At 40.5% G+C, this 21,433-nt stretch overlaps 2 protein-coding genes across 8 annotated transcripts; both read right to left on the bottom strand.

Annotated features, from left to right (window-relative positions):
- Positions 1-3,118: 3,118 nt before the first annotated feature.
- Positions 3,119-4,303, bottom strand: LOC147322349 (uncharacterized). Its single transcript, XM_086305200.1, has 4 exons — positions 4,182-4,303; positions 3,637-3,778; positions 3,418-3,490; positions 3,119-3,239 (listed from the first exon to the last, which is right to left on the bottom strand). Exons 1-4 carry the CDS (start codon positions 4,258-4,260, stop codon positions 3,198-3,200), a joined length of 336 nt encoding a protein of 111 aa, XP_086161326.1. The 5' UTR covers positions 4,261-4,303; the 3' UTR covers positions 3,119-3,197.
- Positions 4,304-9,025: 4,722 nt separating this feature from the next.
- On the bottom strand, positions 9,026-14,313 carry LOC147322348 (uncharacterized). Of its 7 annotated transcripts, none has more exons than XM_086306784.1 (7): positions 14,215-14,273; positions 13,293-13,380; positions 12,491-12,601; positions 11,010-11,175; positions 10,496-10,631; positions 10,056-10,128; positions 9,026-9,895 (listed from the first exon to the last, which is right to left on the bottom strand). In XM_086306784.1, the coding sequence occupies exons 4-7, from the start codon at positions 11,083-11,085 to the stop codon at positions 9,860-9,862; spliced, it is 321 nt and encodes a 106-aa protein (XP_086162910.1). In that variant the 5' UTR covers positions 11,086-11,175; positions 12,491-12,601; positions 13,293-13,380; positions 14,215-14,273; the 3' UTR covers positions 9,026-9,859. The 7 variants fall into 7 exon arrangements, with proteins under 7 accessions (XP_086162910.1, XP_086162911.1, XP_086162913.1 ...); XM_086306785.1 differs by lacking the exon at positions 14,215-14,273 and adding an exon at positions 13,582-13,670; XM_086306787.1 differs by lacking the exons at positions 12,491-12,601; positions 13,293-13,380 and having other exon boundaries at positions 11,010-11,127; positions 14,215-14,313.
- Positions 14,314-21,433: the final 7,120 nt, after the last annotated feature.

Here is a 21,433-nt window from a genome sequence, read left to right as displayed (position 1 = left end):
CTGCATTGAGCTGCGGCCGCAAGGTGGTGGGTGCCTGCCGTGGTGGTAATCCCCGAACCAAATGGTGGACACCAGAGGTGAAGGGAGCCATCAGGCTGAAGAAGGAGTCCTATCGGGCTTGGTTAGCCTGTGGGACTCCGGAGGCAGCCGACAGGTATCGACAGGCCAAGCGGAATGCGGCTCGGGCAGTGGCTGAAGCAAAAACTCGGGTGTGGGAGGAGTTCGGAGAGGCCATGCAAAAAGACTGTTGGACTGCCTCGAAGAGATTCTGGCAAACCGTCAGACGTCTCAGGAGGGGAAAGCGGTGCTCTACCTGCACTGTGTATAGTGCTGGCGGAGCACTGCTGACGTCGACTGAGAAAATTGTCAGGCGGTGGAAGGAATACTTCGAGGACCTCCTTAATCCCACTGACACGTCTTCCGAGGAGGAAGCAGAGTCTGGGGATGAGGGGAATGACCCACCAATTTCCGGGGGCGAGGTCACTGAGGCAGTTAAACAACTCCTTGGTGGCAGAGCCCCTGGTGTTGATGAGGTCCGCCCCGAGTTCCTGAAGGCTCTGGACGTTGTAGGGCTGTCCTGGTTGACACGCCTCTGCAATGTTGCGTGGAGATCAGGGGCAGTACCTGTGGACTGGCAGACCGGGGTGGTGGTCCCCATCTTTAAGAAAGGGGACCGGAGGGTGTGTTCCAACTACAGGGGGATCACACTCCTCAGCCTCCCTGGGAAAGTCTATGCCAGGGTGCTGGAAAGGAGAGTTCGTCCGTTAGTCGAACCTCGGATACAGGAGGAACAATGCGGTTTTCGTCCTGGTCGCGGAACACTGGACCAGCTCTTTATCCTCTCCAGGATACTTGAGGGTGCATGGGAGTTTGCCCAACCAGTCTACATGTGTTTTGTGGACTTGGAGAAGGCATTCGACCGTGTCCCTCGGGGTGTCCTGTGGGAGGTGTTGCGGGAGTATGGGGTGTCTGGCCCATTGCTACGGGCCATTCAATCCCTATACAACCGTTGCAAGAGCTTGGTTCGCATTGCTGGCAATAAGTCGGACTCGTTCCCGGTGGGTGATGGGCTTCGCCAGGGCTGCCCTTTGTCTCCGGTTCTGTTCATAATTTTTATGGACAGGATTTCTAGGCGCAGCCAAGTGGCGGAGGGCTTTCGCTTTGGTGGCCTCAGAATCTCATCTCTGATTTTTGCAGATGATGTGGTTCTGTTGGCTTCATCGGGTGAAGGCCTCCAGCTCGCATTGGAACGGTTCGCAGCCGAGTGTGAAGCAGCGGGAATGAGGATCAGCACCTCCAAATCTGAGGCCATGGTTCTCAGCCGGAAAAGGGTGGAGTGCCCACTCCGGGTCGGGGATGAGTTCCTGCCCCAAGTGGAGGAGTTCAAGTATCTCGGGGTCTTGTTCGCGAGTGATGGGAGAAGGATCGACAGACGGATTGGGGCTGCAGCTGCAGTAATGCGGACGTTGCACCAGTCCGTCGTGGTGAAGAGGGAGCTGAGTGTAAAAGCGAAGCTCTCAATTTACCGGTCGATCTACGTCCCTACCCTCACCTATGGCCACGAGCTGTGGGTAGTGACCGAAAGAACGAGATCGCGGATACAAGCGGCAGAAATGAGCTTCCTCCGAAGGGTGGCTGGCCTCTCCCTTAGAGATAGGGTGAGAAGTTCGGCCATCCGGGAGGGGCTCAGAGTAGAGCAGCTGCTGCTCCACATCGAAAGGAGCCAGCTGAGGTGGTTCGGGCATCTGACAAGGATGCCCCCTGGGCGCCTCCTGGGTGAGGTGTTCCAGGCATGTCCCACCGGGAGGAGGCCCCGGGGCAGACCCAGGACACGCTGGAGAGATTATATCTCTCGGCTGGCCTGGGAACGCCTTGGTATTCCCCCGGACAAGCTGGAGGAGGTGGCTGGGGAGAGGGAGGTCTGGGCCTCTTTGCTTAGGCTGCTGCCCCCGCGACCCGACCCCGGACAAAGCGGATGACGATGGATGGATGGATGGATGGATATAAAAAATACTATTATGATCACTAACAAAAAGTCCTCTCTCAGTGTACTTTCAACCAAAAGGCAAATAACCAAACCACACGAACATCTAATAAAAGATAAACATTGAAACACTGATCCAACATTATTCTTGTTTGACGGATCATTTGATTTTACACTTTTACCTGAATGTGGCTCCTTTTTTTGAAAAAACTTCCTTATATCCATTATGAACCTGGCTGTCTCTCTGTACACAAACACACACACGCACACACACAACAGGAGTTATAAGGTTAATGGGCATCCAGTAAGTTAGCTAGTTAGTATCCATTTCAAACAGGACAGTGGTAACAACAGAAGGCTGCGGACAATTATAAGTTTTAGATTTTAAATAGGCTGTATACATTTCAATGGGAGCAACAGGACGGTCATATGTTGCTGATTTTACTACAGAGCAGGACGGATTGTAGGGCAGCAAACATGGGGTGTAATGTTTTTCAGCTAAAAAGAAACATGGACTGACTCCTACCTAACTATATAAAGAGTAACTGATGGTTAAATGCAGCCAACATGTTTTAGGCCAGGCACTTACACCTCCGCTCTGCTGCGTCTCAGCCACCATCGCTCTGGCAGAAAGGCGCTAGAGCCAGAGTAGGGGAGAGGTGAGCTGGAACAAACCACTTTGCGGGGGGGAGGGTTATCTATAATTTTGTTGTTAAAATGTTCCATCTCAACCAAGTACTGTATGCTTTTTATATTTTTAGTAGTGTGTCACACAAACAGCAAATATTGTCAAAAAAGTAAGAAATCTTTGGGGGTGCTTTGATTCATTTTGCGGTTGCTGAAGCACCCCCAAAATGGTCTAAAATTGCCCCTGGGTACCTCCCCACATTAACTATGACAGTTAGTGTTGTGTTGTCACTTTAAATCCTGACAGCAAATAATAAATAATCTCACACAGACTAATGAAACAAATCAGAATTTTAAATACTTTTATTAGAATTTGACATCAGTCTCATCTTGAAGACAGAATAAGGTCATTTGAAACATTCATATTTACAAACAACTTAACTAAACAGTTCCATAAAATCTGATTTTTAAGCTCTACAAATAATTCACAGAAATAATAAAACGTTTCTCAGCAGATGTTTCTGTAAAGGTTTGAACTGGAAAATGCTTCTGTGGCTGCTTTGCTTCAACTTTCTTTGTTCCCACATCAGCTTCTTTTAGAAATCACTGGAGGACACTGCAGAGTTTTCTGTGGTGTGGAAAGAGAGAAGGTGACATGAAAAGAAGACACGAAGGAGCAACATTAGAAAAGTCCAGTCTTTGTATAACCTTTTAATTCATTTATAATCTGAATACTTCAGTTGGAAAGTTAATGTTGTTTTTTCTAGACTTTGTGCCCACAGTTTGATTTATATTTTGTTTCTGACCTCGTTTATTTTCTTTTTCAGCCACTTCGTGTCTGGTTTGAGAAAAAATGTCTTTCCTCCTCTTGTTTTAACCCTGGAATAAGAAAAGAAAGGAATAAGTATAGAGAGAGGAAGAGAGAAAGGCAAATCAAAGGCTCACTCCTCGTATGTAGATGCAAAAATGCTAATATTTGGATACAGCCCTACATTTTATTTACATTCAAAGGAAGTTCTGCTTACAGGTAGCCAGGTGTGCAGCCCTGTTGGTCTTGTTTAAAGCAGCTGATGATGTTTTTTGTCCAGTTAGGTGCGACATGGCTGTTTTTCCTAGTTTTAGAGTGCTCAGCAGCATGATAGCAGGAACTCTCCACGTGGCCAGCCCCTGCAACACACCATCACACATTATACTCATTATTATTCAGAGCTTTTCAGACTTTACACAGGATAAAATGAACTGTGTTCTCAGATGATTTATAAAGCTACATAAATGTTTTACTAATTATTATGTATAATATAAAACAAGTGGTTGTAATTAATCATGAATATTTTCAAGTTGTGCTTTAAATTTCTCCAAGTAGCTAAAACAAATTCACGAATGTAGTCAGCTGCAATGTGTCAACAAACACCGGCTCTGTTACAATCTACAGTAGTTTCAGTTCCTAATGACAGTTGTTGAGTTGCATTAAGGTCAGATAGATTCATAACCACTTTGATGAACAGACTTTTAGCTGATGATACTGAACTGTCACAACAGAGCAAACTCCAGAAATACACAAAAACTCTACCTTCTGATACGATGATGAGCATCACCACACTCAGGGAGAGCAGAAGAATCGGGCGGCCGGTGGAGAGACTCGGGCACATGTTCAGACGCTGAAAGCACCAAATATGAGTCTGGATCTGAGGTTTGTTTGTTTGTTACCAGTTGATGAACTGGTCAGAGTGTGAGAGTGAGTCATCTTATATACTGAAGCTTGTCACTGAATTAGGGGCTGTTTGGTGATGTATTGACACACAATGGAAACATGACAACCACACACTGCTGTGGTTGGTAGCTTTCTTCCTCCAGTGCTGAGGGTTGTTGTTTAGTTTGTTCCAAGCTAACATTTTCTGTAATGGGTTGAAGCCTGATAATATGCACCATAAACCCAAATATGAATAGTCATCCAACAAGCACTGACATGTTATAGCAGTAGCAGCAATATTAGCAGTTGTAGCCGAATTAAGCTGCTGTGAAGCAAGCTCTGGTCTGCATGATTCATCATTATTGCAATAATAAGCAGCACTAAAAGTAAGAATTAAAAGATTGATTTATTTACTGAAATTAGTGTAGAGGAAAGTTCTGCACCCTAAAGGGAATTTTACACCCTTTCGTCAACCGTATGTCAAAGAAGTCCAAGTCCAGCTGCTGGATGATGTATTTAAATGTTTCGTAATATTTTTAAACACACGTGATTCTTAAGTTGTCACCTCACATCTATGAAACGTTGCCTGTAGCTTACTTGTTTTCTCCTCTGTGCAGAAGTCCTGTTTTGTTTCCCTGAGAGGCAGTAATCTGAAATAGGATCTGTGGAGGAGCTATCTGACCCGCTCCTGTTGGCGTTTGAGCTCAGATCTTCACGAACTAATAAATTAAGATAAATAGTTCACTGTAAGTAAAATCACTTAAAGTGACCTTCCTGAGCCCTGTGTTTGAGTTCAGCCTGCACATTGATTATGAAAATTAGCATCTATGCAATAAATTTAATCAGCTGTTTTTCCAGCACAACACATTCATTTTTCACTCATATTTTTAATCCCTCATGTAAATATTGACACTTAACCATGTTATATGTTCAAGCATTTTAATTCACCTGGTTAATATATATATATATAGAAAGAGAGAGAGAGAGAGATGTTCCCTTGGTCTGTGGAAGGGCTTTCCACAGACCGAGCACAGGGACTCTCTGTGACGTGATCAGTTTCGTTCATGTTAACCTGCGGGTGTTGATTTTATTAGTGGTTTGCACCTCCTACATGTAACTTTATGGGGGTTTCCTTTCAACAACCATCTGCAATTAATGGGTGACCCAGTTTTGTGGTCAAATCTGAAAGTACTTTCCTCTATGACTTTTGTTTTTAACAGCTTTTAATGAGTGGTCACCACAAAAACCACCTCTATTCTTTGTCATTTTCAACAAATATACACCATAATTTACATGCTTAAGATTACTGTTTTTTAGTCATCTTTAATACTCCACTGATCACATACAAAATACATGATGATCCATTTCCAAACTTTATTAATAAGTCGTTTGAACTCAGGGGAAAATGTATGTTTAAAAAGCAGGTGGAAGGGTCATAAAGAGAGGAAGATAGAGGAAGCCATGACCATGATGTCATCCACTGGTTTTGACTTTCATTATCAAGTGTCATCATTACAGCCATCGCGGTGTTTCGATGGGTGAAGTCGTTAACCAGTAAGCATATCATGGTGTCACAGTTTTGGTCATTTTGATCAGGCATTTTCAGTTTCTTGTATTAAGGTGTTTTTACCGATTCTTTAGTTTTCCTGTTATTATATTCCTAAGTTTCAGTGTTATTCTGGTTAAGAGTTCTGTTCTTAGGTTTACTTTAGTGTCTAGTCTGCGCCTGTCATATTTCCAGTTTTACTTTGAAGGTCCGTGTCTCGTGTTAGTGTGTCGAGTGTTACTCTCCCCTGTGTTGTCATTATGTTTCATTGGAGTCAGCTGTGTCCTCATGTGTGTATTGAAGTCCTCAGTCTCCTCGTGTTCAGCGTTGCTACGTCTGTGTTCCCTCCCACATTACACGTTATGTGTCTTTCAGGATTTTGTGCTGGTCATGTTTGTAGTTTATGTACCAGCCCAAAGTTTAGTTCATAGTCGTCACGGTTATTTTCCCATAGTCGGTTCTCATAGTCACTTCTATTATTTCCCAGTTTAAGTTTTAGTTTAGCACTCGTCACCATTCTTGTAGTGTTTTTATTTTTGCACTCTTGTAATCGCTCCAAATAAAGGCATGTCTTCAGCCTTTCACCTGTGTCTGCTCCTGGGTCCACACACACCTTCGCTCGGTCTGCACTGCAGAACGTCAGACGTGGATAATGGTCCTTTCTGACTCTGAGCATTTACACAGTTTACAAAAATGGATTTTTGTTCTATCAGTATAAATAGAATAATTCTAGAGTGTGCTGCCTCACTAATAAGTCTCAGGTCCACTGTCCTGGACTACAGTTGGTGGCAGTCTGCAGCTGCATGAGCACAGTGGTTAGAGTGGCCCTAGGTCAAGATGATGGAGTTTGAGTCCGTTCAAGCAGAGAGATTTGAGGCAGCTGAAGGACGACACTACAGCAAGATTAATTAGCAGGGAGGTAATTACAGTAATTACATTTTCTATTTCGTCTTTCAGTGATTCAAAATCCTGAATCATGCCTGTTTGCTATCCTAAAAGCAGAGACTCAATACATTTTATCATATAAATACTAAAATATTAGGACATGGTATTTATCTTATCCTGAGATATTAAGTTTCCCCCTTGTTGTTATCAAATAAAAGCTAAGAGTCATTCACCACCTCTATGGTTTCAGATGATGTGGTAATAAGTCATCTGTGAAGACATAATTCCACAGGGAGTCGCCATTACACATGGAAAATCTTTGACTTCCCTTTAAATCGCAGCTTGCTCACAGGAAGGCGTGCTGCCTGCACTCATAATGTGTTTTTTTTGTTGAATGTAGCGTCTGATTGTCTTTATTTCCTGGGTGATGACCTTACGACAGCAGGTCAAACCCAAACTATGAGTGATGGAATAGGCTGCACAGCTGGTCACAAAGAGAGAAAAGAGGTCAGCGATGAGATTACTCATCATGATTAGCTCCTCTGTTAGTCAGCAACATTATAAAAATGGAAGGAACTCAGAGAACATTAGTCACACTTCCAATAACCATTACTGGTAAATATTTGAGATTTCTGCTGTTTTCCTATTATGTTGTTTTAATGCAGAAGTTTATTTCAAACCTGCCATAAATATGCTGTAGTTATAAAACCAGATGTATAAACTACACGACTCAAGATCATTTAAAATGGGATGTGAACAAAAATTATATTATCACGAATGTATTGAAGAAAATGTAAAGACGTACAAATATGCTTTAAAGAAAATCTAAAACCTCAGTTCTGGTATCTGCACCCATCTGCGCCCTATTGGCAGTGACTCATGGCTAATAGGGAGGAGATGTGGGAGTCGCACAGGTCAAAGGGACTTGTTGGTTATGCAAACAGCAGGAAACATCTGCCAAAGGAGGTGAAAGAGTAGAAACCTACAAAAATGGGACAGTTAGGATGCCATTCTCAGTAGTAATCCTGGTGTGTGCCTCCATATTTGACTATTTTCAAGTCTTTGTGAAAGCACTTTGCTTTTTGAGTTTCTCTTTCTTTATAAAACATCCTTGAATATTAACTTTTTAAAAGTATATTTTCAAGAAAATCAGGCCTTCAGCTACAATTTGTGAGACGACAATAAACCGCACACAGTCGAAGGACTGCGATGATTCCTCAAAAGTAGCTGTCTGTCAACTAAGAAATCTATAAGGCATTTAAGAGGACAGAATCACAGCTTCTAAAAACCAGTTTAAGCTTCAAAATGCACAAAATCACTATTCAGAGAGAGCAAACCAGACAGAACAGATTTGAAGTGAAGTCAGTCTGGTGTGGTGAACAGAGAGTTTCTAAACACTTTGGCTCAGCTGGATATATAAACAATAAGAGAAGGAGGACTCTTTAAAGATCGATAGCTTCAGTTATTTAAGCTGATCTCACTCCTTCTGTTCCTGTGACTCAAACAAATAGGTTTAACATGACATTATTCTTTCGTACACTGACACCACTTTAAAACAAGGTTTCCATGATGTCTGTTAACGTCCTTGTAAGATGGACTTCCACACACACAATGTTTGTGCTCTTGGATATCAGTTTTTATAATTACACGCACATATAACGACCCACAGTCTGTTCGGCGCCGGTCTCAGCTCTCCATTCTCATGCCAGTCTCTCGCTTCACTATAAAGGTGAAAGAGATTGTCATCAGTTCAAACGCCACCAGCTGTGGCCCCACCAGCCTCTCCAGCACCGCCCCCTTGAGCTCACTGTACTACTTCGCCCTTGCAGCTGAGCCAGGGACCACACCTCCGCAATAGACCTGTTAAATCTTGTCTCATGCCTCGTCTTCACCTCTTCTGCTGTCATCTGTAGTGGGAGGGACTAAGATGTGAGGAATAGAGTTAATTATGTGCAATCTAACGAATGACAAAGACGCATGTTTCTTGGCAGACTTGGGAACGCCTCAGTGTTTCCCTAAAGGAGCTGGAGGAGGAGAGGACCGTATGAGTGTCTGTGCTCAGTCTGCTGCTCCTGCAACATTAATGAAAGTATGAATAAAATATGTATTTGTGAATAACTTTTCAAGTGATTTCTGAATGTTCACTTTTACTTCTACCATATCGGTTAAATGCTGCCTCCTGGTGTCCTGTGATCATGACGTCATCATGAAATGATCACAACAATAAGTATTTTGTTGTCAGTTATAACACCTACAGCAAATAATAATTAATCAAACAGACCATTAAACAAAATCTGATTTCAGAAGCTTTTATTGATTTATCTTTGTTCTCAGCTTGAAGACAGAATAACATTCATATTTAATGACATTTGTAGTATATTTGCTAATTCTCACCAATCACTAACTGCTGTATCTTTACTCATTTCTCTAAATTATCATGAATTCTGCCAATCCTTTGTTTGTTTCTCTATTTTACATTCTTTAAATGTCTTACTGTTCAGTGTCATCATTTTACTCTTTATTCCTTACTGTGAAGCAATTTGGTGTACCCCCTGCTTTTAAACGTGTTAAAGTAAGTAAAATGATATTGTATTGTATATATATATGTGAACACAAGACTGTTAAAGCGCTATGAATAATTTGCAAAAAATTATTTACATTTCTTAACAAATATTTCTGTCAAAGTGTGAACTAATAAATGAGCAGAAATGTTTCCAGCAGCTGCTTTACTTTAACTTTGTTTCATCGTTTTCATCATCTTTACTTAGATTAAATCTATGAAAATCAGCGTGTGAATTAAGAAACCTACGAGACATGTAAGAGGACAGACAGTCACTGCTTCTAAACACTGTGGTGCAGCTGGAATATACAAACTATAGTGGGAGGACTCATTAAAGATTAATAGCTTCAGTTATTTAAGCTGATCGATTTTCTACATGTTTATTTGAAAACATTGGAGGACACAGCAGAGTTCCCTGTGGTGGTGAAAGAGAGAAGAAGAATTGGTGAAAGAAGATGAAGAAAAAAGAAAAGAAGAAGAAAAGAGAAGAAAAAAAGAATTAATAAATGAGCAAAAAATACTAGGGTCTTGTTTCCTACAGCTTTTGCTTCATCGTTTCCATCATCATCATTTAGAAATCATTGGAGGACACAGCAGAGTTCCCTGTGGAGGTGAAAGAGAGAAGGTGAAGCACCATTAGACAGATACACACAGTGTCTTTTTATTACCTATATTATAATCTTCACACTTTTGATAGAAAGTCACTGCTGGTTTTTCTAAACTTTGTGTCCACATTTTTTTTTATAAATAATTTGTTTCTCACCTCATTTATTTTCCTTTTAAGCCACTCGGTGTTTGGTCTGAGGAAAAATGTTCTATTTCCACGTGTTTTGACCCTGGAAGAAAAAAACAGAAGGATAAAGAAAGAAGTTTAGAGCGAAGAAGACAAATCAAAGGATTGGACATTTTCACTTTATTGTTAACTGAACATGTGCAGGGTCCATTTTGCATTATGCTGTGAGAGAACAGCTCAGGTTTCCTCCAAGCTCATAAGCACAAACTCACAGATTCCCCAACGTCACCACATTAGAAACAATCACAGAGCAAACAGTAGTGCTGTATGTTAGAGAGGGGAACATTTATCTGCTACATCAAGGTTTCAGTGCAAATCTCATTTTCATTGTTGTGTTTGTGGATTTTTAATCAAGAATTAATTTCTACATGTTATTTGGTTTCAATGTATTTAGAAGAAGTTCTACTTACTCATAGCCATGAAGGCAGCCTGGTCTGTCGTCTTCAACACAGCTGTTGATGTTTTTGGCCCATTTAGGTGTAAACGTGGTTCTTGCATTTTGGTTAGAATGATCTTTATAGCAGTCATTTCTCATGAGGTCAGCCCCTGCAGCACATCATCACACACATTGTGATTATTCTTCAGAGCCTTTCAGATATCATGGACAATTAAATAAACAACTCTCAGATGTTGTATGAATAATTTACTGATCCAGTTATTATGTGTAATATAAAAAATTATATAACTGACAAAAATACAGCTGGATTTAATCAGTAATATAAAATGTATAGTTGCATTTTAAATTTATCCAGAAACAGCTGCTCTGTTACAGTCTGTGATAGTTTTAGTCTCTTTTCACACAGTTAGCTCACAGTGAGCAAGTTGCATTAAGGACAGATAGATTTATAACCGTGTTGAGAAACAGACTTTTAGCTGGTGTTACTGAACTTTGACAACAGAGCAAACTCCAGAAATAAAAACTACCTGATACAGAGATGAGCATCATCACACTCAGGGAGATCAGAAGAATCAGGCGGCTGGTGGAGAGACTCGAACACATGTTGAGACGCTGAAAGGCACCAAATCTGAGTCTGGATCTGAGCTGTGAGCAGGTTTGTTACCAGCTGATGAACTTGTCAAAGTGTCTGAACTGTTGTTTGTCACAGAAAGAAGAACTGCATTATTTAAGCAGACTATTCTGAGGTCATCATTTACTGAGAGACCAACAAACACCCATCGACAAGCACATCCACAAGGTTATTTAGTGTGTCCTTTCATAGTCATTAAGCCCTTTATGTTATTCATACGCAATCTAATCTCAAATCATGCAGGAATAAATTCAGAATAAAGGTGACGAGAGGTCAATATCAGAAAATATATACAGAACTTTTTTATTAAACCATTTGTAATAAAATTATAGTTAAAATGAGCCTCATATGAAAAGAAAGAGTAATGGCACCAACAGGAATCCTTTAAGCTTTTTTAGTCACAAACACACAATAGAATAAACACAGTCACACACAGGCAGGTATTACATGCACTAAACATCTGGAAACAGGAGAAACTCAGAGCATCCTGTCATCATTTCATGAACACAGGGGTAAACCTCAATGAGGTATTAAGCCTCCACTCAGGGATTGTACTTTGCCCGGCTGTCGTATTGCACCATGCCAAACAAAATAACTGAAAACACGACTGTAAACCCGAGACCATTGACCTGACTCAAATAAGTAGAATGGAAAGAAGTAAGAAGGGAGAAAAGTGGAAAAACAATGACAATATCACACACAGAGGCCATCCTACAGTTTGGGCTGCATACCTGTACCAGTATATATTTACAGTTCACAGTTTTTACAGGACATTTCACACCATAAGCCAGAGGCGGACCCAGACATTTGAAACACCCGGGGCTTAGCCCTAAAGGGTAGTATGCATGTGGGATTTTTTGGGGGGGTTTAGAAATGACTGAAAGATTAATAGGCTCTGTTTTGAGTTTTGTTCAAAAAAGAATGACTTCATATAGGGAAAAATATATATCACATGTGCAGGACACCTTAAACTAGTTTTAACAAAGTCGGGGCTGTATCAAGACACGAGGACTAAACCCCAATTCAACCAGACCCAGAACTGATCCAGAATTAAAACAGGACTACAACAGTTCAAAATCAGGACTACTGAGGACTTAACCAAGACAGAACCAGAATCAGAACTAGATGATAGCACTAAAAATCATCATAGACCTGCACTACACTTGTTTTTTTAATTCTACCAAAGTCCACTATTTAGATTGAGAAAAGTTTATATAATTATTTAGCCTTGTTGTGCAAACAAGCTGCATAACTTAATAAATATAGAATTTGAAAAATAACAAACCTAAAAAGAAACACTAGGTACGAGATACATGAGGACCTATGATACGGTGATACTTTTGGTAAACAACTATTTGACTAAGATGTGTGTCTCACCTGCTCTTGTTCATCTCTGTTCTGTCCTCATTCTCCATCTCCCTCTCTGTTCCTCTCTCTCCCTCTCTGTTCCTCTCTCTCCCTCTCTGTTCCTCTCTCTCCCTCTCTGTGCTGACAATCATCAAATATACAGATATTTACAAAATCTTCAGATCAAAACACAAACACGTTTTTAATTGTAACATCAAATCAGACTAAATGTTTATTTTTTTAGATTGATAAATATAAAAAACATATTTGTTAACTTTAAGAGTAAAGAGAGAAACTGTCTGTATTTCTTAATTGCAAATGGCACCAAAGTGTATTCAAATTGAGCCACACTTATGGAGCTCCACGATTCTCTTTCTGTTGTTTTGGTTGACATCTCTTGATTTTCCCATGTCAAAGAAACAGGCTCTGTGTTTTGCCTTATATGCATCCACAGCCTTGCCACCTGTTTACTCATATGGACTCTACTAACCAATCAGAAGCTTCTTCAGCTCAGAATGGAATCATCTGGAGTTTTCTTATTAATTAACAATAAATTTAGTGTACATGTACTCCTAAATTTGATGAAAGTGATAAAAATAGCTCTGTCTCTCTTTATTCTGAAATTTAACTAATTTAAAAGATATTTCAATATTTATCTAAAACAAAAGTTTACTCTAAATTGATGTTGTACAGTAAAAATGTTTTCTCCATAAAGTGTATGTAAATATCTGGTTACAAATGTGAATATCCTGCTGTGTACTGAAATCCCTCTTGTTTTGCATAGAAATATACTGAACAACATACAAAACATAACATATAAAATAACATTTACCTGAGTTTTTTCTTTGAAAGAACCCTCTAATGTCCATTCTTATATTTCAGTACATAACTGAAACCGATTTAGTCGGGGAGGGTAAGAACTGAAAATATGAAATAAACACACTTGAGCTAAGACTCTCTAAAACAAATAGCATTTGTTCAGATTTTCATTTTGCCGTTTGTTGATTCACTTGAAGAGCAAGTAACGTAATATTGGTCAAGTGATCAGTTTGATATCAATCTTTCGTGATGCACCGTCATATTTACATTATTTGTACGGTATGAATGATTCGCTTTGGTACCTGGTCAAACTTAAGCTCTCCTTAGTATGGCTTGCTCCGTTTCTCCAACAGCGCACTCACAGGCAGCAGCTGCCCCGCCCTCTTGCTCAGTCGCTTAGTGCCTGAGCTCGGATCATACCAATATCAGGGGGGATTCACGCACAGTCGTAAATTCCCACAGTGTGCACTATGTGCTTCGAATATTGCTTGCACTTTTTGTTTTATACAGTTGTCAGCCAGGCATCTAACTATGAAAAAATTACACTCCAAAAGACCCCGGGCTTCTGACAAAACAACCCGGGCTTAAGCCCAGTAAGCCACCCCCCACGCTCCGCCCCTGCCATAAACTGAATGATTCACCTGCCACACAGCATGGTTCATTTCTTGTTAGTCAGTACTGACAAAAACTAAATGCAAAAAATGCAACACACAGTTCATTTCAAATCTTCTTTCAGTTTCATGATCCAAAACATCAAAACATTTGCTTTGTTCCTCGTCTTTCTTTTACTGTGAGCGTGCTCCTGAATGCCAACCAGCCTTATCTAAATGTTATACTTCAGCACTCCTTCCATAAGTACACACAGTATGAGCCACACTCGTGCTATATTCTCACAGGATGATACAAGTTCTAATTTTCAGTTTCATATTGCTTACCAACAACGTCTAAACATCCACACACCACATCTGCTGACTGCGACGCCTCTGTGATAGAACCGCGGAGAAAGAGTGAGCGCCCGCTGCTTTACACTCCCTTCAATCCCCTGGGTCCTAAAGCCTTTCTGGTAAAATCTCAAAACAATGATTCTGTTCATCTGCACGTAGTGTTTTCAGTGGGAGAAACATTTTTTCACTCATCCAAGTGAATTTTTCAGTCTCAGCTGATGAAGGTTTCCTGACATAATAAACAGCACATTTACATAATGACTGAAACCAGCACCACTGATTAACAATGGGACATGAGGTCAGTTCGAGTCCTGCATTGCTGTGTAGCTGTTTTGCATAAAGTCGTTTTTAATCCTCAGACACACAACCATTGACAGAGTGTACGAGGCACAAAAGCACAAGTTACTATCGTTACTTTGGAGATTATATAGATGTTTCCCTTTTCTTGACAAAATGTCATCATACAACATGTTGCCCAGTCTCAAACAAATGCCTCCTCCACTCCTGTTATGAGCAACTGTGACAATCACATTCAACTCCTCCCAAGATATTGATTGATGCATCATTAGTCTGAAGCACTTACATGATTTCCTCCAGAGATAAATCTGTATTATAATCATCATCTGCTTGGGGCGACCATGGTTCAGGTGGTTGGGAAGCTCATCTGTAAACGGGAGGTTACAGATGAGGCTCGATCCCCCTGCTCTCTCTGTCCTGGTCGTTGTGTCCTTGGGCAAGACACTTCACCTACCGCCTACTGGTGTTGGTCAGAGGGGCCGATGGCGCGATATGGCAGCCTCGCTTCTGTCAGTCTGCCCCAGGGCAGCTGTGGCTACAACTGTAGCTTGCCTCCACCAGTGTGTGTGAATGTGAGAGTGAATGAATAGTGGAATTGTAAAGCGCTTTGGGTGCCTAGAAAACCGCTATAAAAATGCAATCCATTATCTAAGGCTTCATCAATTAAATTACCCAAACTCCCTCTAACCCTGGCTGGAACATGGTCTAGACTATCTACAGCAATCGTTCTAAAATCAACACGCTGCTGCAGTTCTCTGGAATTAAAATCAGGTTTATCCTTAGTCCTAACCCCACCACCCCTCTGCACAGTGTCAACTTCAATCACATTATCAGCAATGTCAACTGATTCAAAATGATCACTAGAAGATGCTAGAAGATCATCAAACATCAAAATGACCTGCGGCTCTTGAACATCAGTATCACCCTTTGCTTCAAAATGATCACTACACTGTACAACCTCATTAGTTACCAGAACTTATGCCTCAAAAAGCCAAGAAAGCTTGTAATGCTGTTAAAATCAGCCCAACTTTTATGTAAGAAAGTCTACCAGCCAACATACTGGACACTGTTCTGCTGAACAACAAACAGTTATGTTGCCATCATTGTTAGAATCTTACAGTGAAACAAAGGCTCAGATTTAATTATCCTGAAACTAAGTTAAGGCTTTCCACAACTTTGTTTTGCAAGTTACATTATTTATAAAATCAAAATAAAATGTATTTACGGTTCAGCCACAAGTGCAGTCTTTAGATCACACAACACATTTGTTTTGTATTCAAACACAGAAGCTTGGTATATTGTAATATTTCAGGGATTGCTTGTTTCCAGTCGTGGCATTACTGCTCAAATGACTGTCATGGATTTAGGTGATCCAAATGTAAGTGCAGAAGAAAGTCTTTAACAGAACATAACTGTCAGAGTGATAATTTAGGATTGTCACTTGTATTTGGAAACATATCATCAAAAAAATGCACAGAAATCAATTATTTTTCAAGAAATATTAAATAGATTCAACATCTTTCTTCAACAAAATTGCAGACTGCACAGATGGTACCCTCTCAAAGGAAAAAGTACTATAGCTTACTAGGGTATATATATTAGACTTAATAGTCACTATATACAGGATTTGACTTCTATTCCTTTTACATCAAATTAAAACTTTGGGTGTCAGATAATTATTTATTAAAAGCTAGACATTTTAAATGAGAATAAGAAAGAAAAGTATGTCTTTGTGCCCCCTTTTCCCTGTTAATGCCCTATCGGCCCCCCTGGCTAAACTTTGCTAGATCCGCCCCTGCACAGTTACCAGCCGTCAGCTAGAAAAAGATCCTGGAGTAGAAAGTAATATTAACTAAATTCTAACAACAGCTGATCAAGCTTAAACGTGCTGCTGTTGTTCAGCCGCTGGTTTCCTCTTTCTGGTGCAAAGTGGGCCAAAAACAAACAAGAGACACGGACTCGCAACAGAAAAGCCGATCAGCTGATCGTTAAGCCGTTTCATGATTGAAGTAGCAGCAAGAAGAGGCAGTCGCTTGTTAAGCTTAACACAGGAATGCTTTACAAACATTCAGAGATGGACTTACACACTTGCTTTACTTCTCTCGGGGATAACTTTGTCGGAGATGAAATGCCGGGTTGCTAGCGAAGCTCCAAATGCTATCCAGACCACCGACAGGTCCCGCATGCCACAGCCGCTCTATCACGTGATGCATACTGCTCCGACGTGCTAACGTTCTGAGGTGAGTTATGGCGTGTTGCAAGTTTTGTGAGGTGCTTTCGTGATATTTAATGGATCGGATTACATTTTTTATTGTTCTCCGATATCCGATCCAGTAATTTAGGTCAGTATCGGACCGATACCGATATGTAATATCGGATCGGTCCATCTCTAGATGAGACTATGCATATTCATGTAATTGCAATAAAAGGAGCACTAACGGGAGTTTCTGCAGACACTCTGACGTGGTTCGAGTGGAAGGAACAGCGCTTGACCTCAGTTGGCCTCCCTCGCGCGTGATCACACGAAGAGCTGTGTTTTGTTTTGCTGCTGCAGTTGATTGTCTAATTGTTCCAGCAGGGTTTGTACTTAGATAAACCCAACAATAACTTCCCTTAAGTGCAGTGACAGTGGATGTAGGTTGGAGATGCAATGAGCTTGAACCTGCAGGTGACCATCTTCACTGACCAACCATCTGTGACAGAGGACTCATCTCCTGCTGCTGTCCTGCAAGCAAACAATCGTGTTTTTTAGAGCACCAACTTATTTGCTGTCTTAAAACCTTTTTTCTGCATTTGCGATAGAACAGACTCCAATTTAGACAATCTCAGGCTCCCTCCCCACCGGAGTGGTGACCTTGAATGTCCCGCTTGTCAGTCTGGATAGCCCTGAGCACCACCTGACATACAATAATGTTGTGGAATCTTTTTTTTTTTAAAGGGGCTGTGCAGTCATGGCCAATAACTTTTCATTCTGATGATCTCCAGAATAATTTAGGGACAAAACAAATTTCAATGTTCAAACACCTGCAGACTTCACTATATACAGTGTAGACAGTGTGGTCTCTCTAAACTAAGTTTGTGGGATATGATCTTTCAAGAAGTATTTTTAGAGATAATCAGGCCTTTAGCTACAGTTTGTTAGACAACACTAAACCGCACACAGTTTAAGGACTGCAATGATTCCTCAAAAGTAGTTTTCATTATGAAAATCAGTGTGTGAATTAAGAAATCTAAAAGGTGTTTGTGACCCGCAGGAGGTACCTATTTCAATAGTACAGAGCTGCAGGCACACAGTCAGTTAAAAAGGGTTTCATGTTAATACAAAATAAAATTAACCATGTAACAGTAGTACCTAAAACAATTAAAAGCTTTACTTTATTAAATACGGTTAAAACTATAAAACTGTATCACAGTATGCGAGAGACAGGATAAGCGACAGTGAACTTGATAAAAACAAATCAACATGTGACACACATTAAAAAGGAGGCAACTCACAATTAAACCCCGACTTGGCAAAAAACTTTAAAAAGGTAAATCATCAGTGTCATCTCCCCTAAAGCTCAAGAGCGGCAATGTGTGTGGCATTGATTGATTATTTGTGTTTTATGGTGTTTTAGTCTTAACTTTTTATTATATTTTGTTAGGTTTTAAAGGTTGCCTGTGTGTGTTTGTTCCTTTTTCTCTGTTTGTCATTTACTGAGTTGTTTTGTGTTTTATGTTGCTTGATTTATAGGTTTCTTTTATTTTGCTTTAGTGAAGGCACGGCCGCTTGCTGTGGGGGCTAGGGACGTGTGGTGGAATTCCCTCTGATGCATATGAGTGTACACACTGGGAAACAAGTATAACACACAATTTAAGTTACAGAAAGACTGCACGGTAGAGTAATTGGTGGCACCCTTGGGCACTCCGATCTGTAGGTTGCCTCCCCAGGTGGCCGGTCTCCACCATTTTGATTAACTATTTTATTGAGCTGCTATTTTTAACTAGGGCAGCACGTGGCAGCGAACCTTGTTCTTTTAAGTAATGTTTGTGTCTTAATGAAATGTCTTAATCTAAGGTTTGGTATTGCTAATCCTGCTATTTAAGTCGGTTTCTTATCTGCAGCTCTATATTGGTGGTAGTTTCTCTAATAAGTTGTCTTCTATGAAATTGACTTGCCAAACTTCTGCTTGTTAATGACGAGCCTGTGTGCCTTTTGTTACTGTTACAACGTTTAGACTGGCTGTTGTAATCTCTCCTGGGGTGTACTCCCTCCCCAGGTGGCACCCTTAACACTATTTAGTTACCTTTACCAGTTTTCCTCCTTCACACCACCACACATACAATAATAATAATAATAATAATGGATTGGATTTATATAACGCTTTTCAATGCACCCAAAGCACTTTACAATTCCATTATTCATTCACTCACATTCATACACTGGTGGAGGCAGCTACAGTTGTAGCCACAGCTGCCCTGGGGCAGACTGACAGAAGCGAGGCTGCCATATCGCGCCATCGGCCCCTCTGGCCAACACCAGTAGGGGAAATGTCTTGCCCAGGGACACAACGACCAGGACAGAGAGCCCGGGGATCGAACTGGCGACTTTCCGGTTCCAGGCTTTCCAACCTCCTGCGCCACGGTCGCATACAAGAGCCCATCAAGAACTATACAAACAAAAACAACTGGGCTGACTGCAATTTCATACGAATACATTTCAGGGCTGTAGCCAAATATTTGACTACACTGATACACATGACATTTTTTTAAATGATTTTGGTTTTTGCTTTGCTATTTTCTTTCAATCAGTTTTTCAACAACGTTTTCATGTTTTTAAGTTTAATTGAGGTGTATTTCCATTAACCATTTTTATGGTCACCACAAACATGCACCATATATATGTCTTTGGGAGGAAGCAGGAGTACCAGGATCATGCAAACTCCACACAGAAAGACAGTCCTGGATTTGAGGCCAGGACCTTCTTGCTATAAAGCAACAGTACTAACCACCACGCCACTGCAAGACCCTTACTGACATCAAGCACTGTAGAGAAGTAGTTATTAAAAGCTGTGCACATGTCTGAAATGTTACCTCGCTTTCCAACATAGTGAAGTTCTTCTTTTACTGTTAAAAACAAGTTGTGATAGAATTAAAAATATGAAATTTCTTGGTCTGTAAGAAAAACCAACCAAGAAGTAGTGCAGGCAGATAGATAACAGTGTTTGCTTGGAATAAATGAACCAAGTGCTTCAGTTTATCTAACTACAACTTCTCCTCTCTCTCCACTTTTGCTTTCCTCTCTCACTCTCTACACCACAGGGAGAACTACAGTGTCCTAAAGGCATCTCCTACAAACACAGATATGAATTCCTGGATGAAGATGAAACTGTGACCACAGAGAAGCATCAATAAAATAAAAAATGCTGATTTTCAGGCTCATGTTAAAAGTTGTTACTGAGAATAAATGATCAATTTAGAAAGGTGACTCTCTTTTTCCTTTGTATTGATGATTCACTGTATTTCTATGCTTACTGTCTGCAGCAGTGACAGAAACACCGGAGTTATAAATAACTGATCAGCTAGTTCACTGACCTCAGAGACCATGTCAGCTCTGACATCAGAGGTGTGCGACTGACAGCGGTTTTACTAATACACATGTTATAAATAGAGTCATTGCAGACCTGAGATTGTAAAGCTTTGCATGTTTCACCTCTGAAACATCTCATGACACAGCTTGAATACACACAGGACCAAATGTGTCTGAATTTCCACAAGAAATGACTTTGCACAGTCAACAATGAGCGCCATGGCAACAGTAGTGGTGATGAAAAACATAAACGAGTGAAGAAACAAATTTAATTTCTAATGCGAGTTATGGACATCACATGTTGGTGTATTTTGTCGACAGCATAACACAGATTAAAACCATAACCTGACTGGTCAGCAAGAAAATGTAGCTTCTGTTGTGATGTCACTGTAAAATCACATATTTTATTCTAATATTTTAGACTCGTTTTGGCAAGACGGGATGTTACCTCAGCTTTAGAGCCACAGACACCTCTGGTATCATAACGCCTCCATCATTCAACATCAAACTGGATAAATCTGACAACAGCTTCCCATCTGACCTCTTCAAAGTTTTTAGTTATTGACTTATTTACTTATTGTATATACAATTTAATGAAGGCATGTAAGATGAATCCTTCATACAGTTTCATTTTGACTCTGATGAATAAACTAAATGTGGGACAAACACAGTGTTTGTGTGGGACAACAGCACATTACCAAAGCAGGGAGGCTGTCAAATATCTTATATTTTAATGCAATGTTTTAAATTCTCTTGCTAAGTCAATACAACAGGAAGAAAAGGAGGCTAAACTTTGTTGTTATGATCTCACACAATAGGCTGTATTTTATTCAGCTGTTCTGCCTGGTAACAGTCTTTGGGTTTCAGTAATGATGTATCCATAGATCAACATGCCTTTTTTAGCCATTTCTGTATATTTTAGCAATTTTTAGCCAAGTATGACTTACAAATAATGTCACATCACATCATATTTTCCCTCAGTTTCTCAGAGTATATTGCTGCATCATTTTCTTTGTGTTCATTTCCATCATATTTACCAAAATCTGCACAGCGTGTAACTTTCGTGACTTTCCCTGAGTATCTGTGGGTATAGAATTAGACAGGCTAAACTTAATTTAAGTATAAGAAATGTTTCCATTCAGCTGCACTGACTAAAGCCAGACCTTATGAAAGTGCATGTCCTGCAGAGTCGGTCAAAATGTGGGACAGGGGGACATAAAATGTTGTGCAGCTGCGCTTAAAGAGGGACATCAGGTCACCCGATACAGATACAGGTTTCATGGCCCAGTGTCCTCATAAATGCACATAATGTACATGATCCAAAGCAACACTTTTCCTCAGTTT

This window comes from Aulonocara sp. 'chitande type north' Nkhata Bay, linkage group LG9 (assembly GCF_057382095.1).
Source record: "Aulonocara sp. 'chitande type north' Nkhata Bay isolate Kocher_YH1m ecotype deep benthic linkage group LG9, A_spYH_male_GT1.1, whole genome shotgun sequence".
NCBI classification, from domain to species: Eukaryota; Metazoa; Chordata; class Actinopteri; order Cichliformes; family Cichlidae; genus Aulonocara; species Aulonocara sp. 'chitande type north' Nkhata Bay.
The sequence above is the reverse complement of the archived record's forward strand: the minus strand, read 5'-3'. Positions and strand labels throughout refer to the sequence as shown.